We start from the raw sequence: 4,648 nt of genomic DNA, 5'->3' as shown, positions 1-4,648 counted from the left end.
CCCCCCCCCCAACACACATACAATTTTCTAATTCACTCAAAGCCTTTTTAAGAAATATTTTCCCTGAGGTGGGAGTGGGGGGCAAGAGTGAGGGTGTAAGGAATGAATGCTGTTTTGGAAGATCAGTTGCTTCTCAGATTTTTTTAAAGACACTTCCTTCTGATAGACTTTTGCTTTCAAAAAATACTTTAGGATGAGATCAAAGGACTCTCTCTCCCAACGCACTTTCCCAGTGTCTTCAACCCTTACTTGTCTTATCATCCACGCCACTGGGTTCTGACGCTCTGTATACAGAGCAAGGGCAATTGGCTTTGAAGCCCCGGATTAAGCCGGGCCAAATCCTTGCCTCAGAATAACAAACAATACAGGTTCAACAGGAGTTCTCATCAGTAGCTCATTTTTCAAACGCAAATTCACTGTCACTAACACAAGCAACATTGAACTCAACAGGCTATGAAGGCTGATAGTGGAGATTTATCTGGTGGCAAAACCATGACCTAGGAGTAGAGCAGTCAAACGGTTAGGAAATTTTCATTTTGGGGAGGTTTATATTTAAATTTTTGTGGAGCTCACTTTTATCTATGTTTGGGAGAAAATGCAGTTTCTCACATCTTTCAAGCTTGGCAGGGATGTGAAGAGGGAGAGAGAGGAGGGGTCTGCTCTCTGTGGTAAACAGCCTAAAACTTCTGGGTGCAGGGCCTGAAAGGGACAGAAACTGGTTCGGAGGGTTCTGGCCTCATTTTACACCTGACATCAGGGGTTACTGAGCATTCAGAGATTGATGTTTCCCAATGTGATTGGCATTTTAGTCCCCAGATCAAATGGTTTAAGAATCTGAAGTTACCATACAATGAAGGGGATTATTCTCTTCTTTGGTCTTCAGACCTTCAAGAGCTTAAGGCAAGAGACTTGTGACTCAAAGACTCAGACTAGCTTCAGAAACATTATAGTTCCCCTTGTTCAGGGTCTGCCTCTGCCTACGCCAGACAGCAGTTATCATGCCCCTAACCAGCTAGGGTCTCTAGGGCAGAGCAACGCCCCCATACTGGAAGGTCCTTGTATATAAGGGGAATTTCTCAAAGTTGGGGTTTTGTTTGGGGGTGGAGTATCATCTGCTTAGCTTGTATAGACCTGCAACTGCCTGATTTTGTTTCTATAAGAGCCAAGTGCCTTCCCTTCTCTGGAGTCAGGCTTATGTTCCCTCAGTTCGCCAGCAGACTAGGAATCTGTGGTTCCAGGTTCAGGGCAAGGGTTCAGGCCATCTGCTGAGACATGCAGGTGTTTCAGGAAGGGTGCTGGTAGAGACACAAAGAAGAGAACTGGGACTCCACAGGATGTTGAAGAACCACAAGCCCAAGCAAAGCAAGCTGCCTCCCGAGGCTGCCTATGGAAGAGAGGCAGGGAAGGGGGAGGGGGCCACAAGGATCAGAGCTGATAATGTGGTCTCCGAAGTCAGTCAGCAGTGATGCAGGAGGAAAGAGGGTCTGTGAGAACCATGGGGAGGGGCGGTGAGGCTAGTGACTTTCTTAAGGACTAGACCTGGTGCAAGAATAACTTTCTGCCAGAGAAATGAAAGGCCAAGATGGTGATGAAATCATAATTGGTCAACTTCATCACAGCCATTTAAAAACTATTGTCATCATCCCCGGAGGCCCATCTCTAAGTCTCTACTAGGATCAGGCACAGACATCTGCCTGAAGCCGGTCACCTCTGGAAATGTGTGTGTGTGTGTGTGTGTGTGTGTGTGTGTGTGTGTGCTCGCGCGCGCGCGCGTGTTGGGGAATGGAGGGAGAAGGACCCATACTGATGCAGGAAACCCCACTGAGGAGAATCACAAATGTCTTTCGTTTAAAATGGCAGAGGCCAGGCAAGCCCCAAGAACATAGCTAGCCAATTATTTTTAAAAGAGAAGGTTATTTCTGCGGCCTAAAAAGAGACGTTCTGGATCTTTCTCTTTCTTCTCTCCATCCCTCCACCTCAGCAGTTCCAGGAAATATCCCCCCTCTTCATACCTATAATCCACTCAACAACTTACCGTACACAGCTCACATGACCCCCATTTGAGTCTCAGTAACTAAGAAAGGAAGGATGGCAGGTAAGTCTACAGTCACCAGCTCCATTTTAGCCAGCACCACTGAGCCACGGGAAGTTTAGAGACCTGCCCAAGCGCACGCTGCTTGGCAGAGGCAAGGCTTGAGAGACCTGGCTCCCCACTGTCTTCAAGGACTATCCCAAGTGGCACCTTCTACTGGGCTTCCCTAATGCATCCTCCTTCCCCAGCCCCCAAGTGCAGCAAATTCAGGCCCTGACATCCCCATGCTCCTTCTCAGGATAGAGGCTCCAGGTGGCCTTGACACCTACCAGGGCAGAACCCAGAACTCATCCCCAGCAAAACAAAGGAAACCGTGCAAGGCCTGCCAGTGAGCAGACAAGAAGGGCGACAGCACCCCTTGACTACACACTACAAAACTGCCAGCTTTTTGCTTCTTTTCGAAGAAGCACCGTTCTTGTTCTCGCAGTTCAGCAGAGCTCTCTAAGAAGACAGCTGCTGAGTGGATGCCAGATATTTCCCTACTTACAATTAATTTCAGTTCACACGTACAGCATGTTCGTATGCACCAGGAGCTAGTCTAAGTACTTTACATACAACCTTATGTATTATTTTGCAGAGGGGGTGAGACCCTGAGGCACCTTGCCTGAGGCTTGCACAAATGGAAGCAGCTGAGTGGAACTGGAAGCCACTGTGGTCTGACTCCCCATCCCTGGCCCTTGAGGCTTCACCACCTTATTCCTTTGAAAACCCAATTCTGGGCCCACAGACATTTTCACACCTACCCTGTCCGCCAGGGACCAGAATCAAATGTGAGCAAGTGGGGAGAGGGCAGTTCCTACACCTGAACTTTCCAGCTTCTCTGTCTGCAGCAGTCAGCCCGCGCTGGTAACTGCTGGTCTTGCTGTTCCTGCCCCACCTGGGACTCCTGGCCCCGCTGGTCCCAATGAATCTCTCATCTCACCCCGTCTGCATCTCCCTCCTCTCACCCTCTCCTCCAGGCTCTCCCACAGACACCAGCGCATTTTAAAGATGTTTCCACTTCATAAATCATCATCTCTGGCAGCCACCCGAGAGCTGCTCCCCAAACAAAACACACACACACACACACACACACACACACACACGGGGCCCAACGGTGCCTTCCCCTTGGCTGAGGTGGGGGGGACTGACAATAGAGGAGCAATACCCCACCAGATGAGAGATCTGGGGTTGCCGCTGCCAGGAAAAGTTACGGAAACAGGAAAACGTGGTCTGGTCCCCTTCCTTCATCTCTTGAGGGTCATCTCCGGGTCCCCAGTCAATGCAATCCTGAGAAACCAGGCAGGTCCCCAAAAAGAAGAGGACAAAGCAGCCCCCCAGGGGGCCTTTTGTGCTGGGACTGGAACCTCCAGTGGCACAATCGTTATTTGCATTTTATTTGCATAGTGCTGCCCCTCCCATCATTCCTGCCTCTGGGCTCCCTCCAGGAGGAAGAATCGCCCTGGGGAAGGTCTGCGGCCCGGTCAAAAACCGGAGTAGAAGGGCTAAAACCGAAGTGTGGAAGGGAACTCCCAGCACTCCTTTGGCTGGGGCTCAAGAGGACTGCCAGGGGTGCTCCTGGGAGGTTCCCATCGCTCCCACCAGTCATCCCGAACCCCCCAAATAAATGTCCCAGTGCTGACCTGCCCGCCTTGGTGATGATCATTTCAGTGCCTGCCTCGTGGAACTTCTTCCACAGCTCCTTCTCATGCAGGCCCACCTTGATGTTCTCGATGGTCTAGGAACGAGAGGGAAGGGGTCTTAGGTCGACCTGGGCCACGGCTCCATGCGGAGCCCACAGAACGGAGAACACAGATCCAAGGAACTATGCAGAGTCCTGCCAGCCCCTGGAGCCCATGCCTCAAGATTTCGTTTCATAAAATTATCCTGTACCACTGGTGAATTTTTAAAAATCTAATCAGTAGCTGAAACTCACTCCTTCGGAGCCGGATCTATAAATGGTCCACAGAGGACACATGCTGACCGTGCCAGGGTAGATGACACACTACAGGAACATAAACACTCCGTTTGGCGGGACAGCCACAGGCCTGCGGACACGCACACAGAGGAGGGACACACGCCCCGCGGCCAGGCTCGCGCACCCGCAGACCTTACGCAGACCCACGCAGGTCGCGGGTGCCCACAGACAGATTCCATTCATTGAGATCATCAGATTATCAGCGTGACCCTCTCCGCGACGTCCCCACGGCGGCTTCCGCTCTCACCCGACCGGGATCTGTTCTTCCCTCCCGGTGCCAGGCTTTCGCCCAGGCCCTCTCAGCGTCGTCGGAGACGGACACTTGGTCCGGGCTCGCCCCTCTGCCACAAGGGTCCCCTCCCCGGCCTGTCCCCTAGTAGCCCTGAGGGAGCGAAGCAGAAGAGGGACGAAAGGCAGAGAGCGCGAGCCCCGGCCAGCGGAGCAGAACGCGCAGTCCAGGACGCAGCCAGGTCCCCCGGGAAGCGAGTCTTGTCCTCAGCGGGGCGGACGGCAGGCTGCCCTGCAGACAGACCGACGCCCGACCTCTGCCCGACGGCCAGCGCGGCCCTACCTGCTCGGCGGCGGCGGCGGCGGCGGCG

At 52.6% G+C, this 4,648-nt stretch overlaps 1 protein-coding gene across 2 annotated transcripts in view; it reads right to left on the bottom strand.

The window, feature by feature from the left end:
• Positions 1-4,648, bottom strand: part of TBX4 (T-box transcription factor 4) — a 31,156-nt gene that overhangs the window by 22,288 nt on the left and 4,220 nt on the right. The window contains exons 2-3 of one of the 2 annotated variants that reach the window (XM_029927949.1): positions 4,621-4,648; positions 3,715-3,809 (exon numbers count right to left, since the gene is read on the bottom strand). The exon at positions 4,621-4,648 is cut by the window's right edge and continues 230 nt beyond it. In XM_029927949.1, coding sequence (XP_029783809.1) covers positions 3,715-3,809; positions 4,621-4,648 — 123 coding nt within the window. Of the gene's footprint in view, positions 1-3,714; positions 3,810-4,620 lie in introns of those variants that run through there. The other variant, XR_003904516.1, reaches the window with a different exon arrangement.

This window comes from Suricata suricatta, chromosome 17 (assembly GCF_006229205.1).
Source record: "Suricata suricatta isolate VVHF042 chromosome 17, meerkat_22Aug2017_6uvM2_HiC, whole genome shotgun sequence".
Taxonomy (NCBI): Eukaryota; Metazoa; Chordata; class Mammalia; order Carnivora; family Herpestidae; genus Suricata; species Suricata suricatta.
This window is presented reverse-complemented; position numbering and strand designations above follow the sequence as displayed.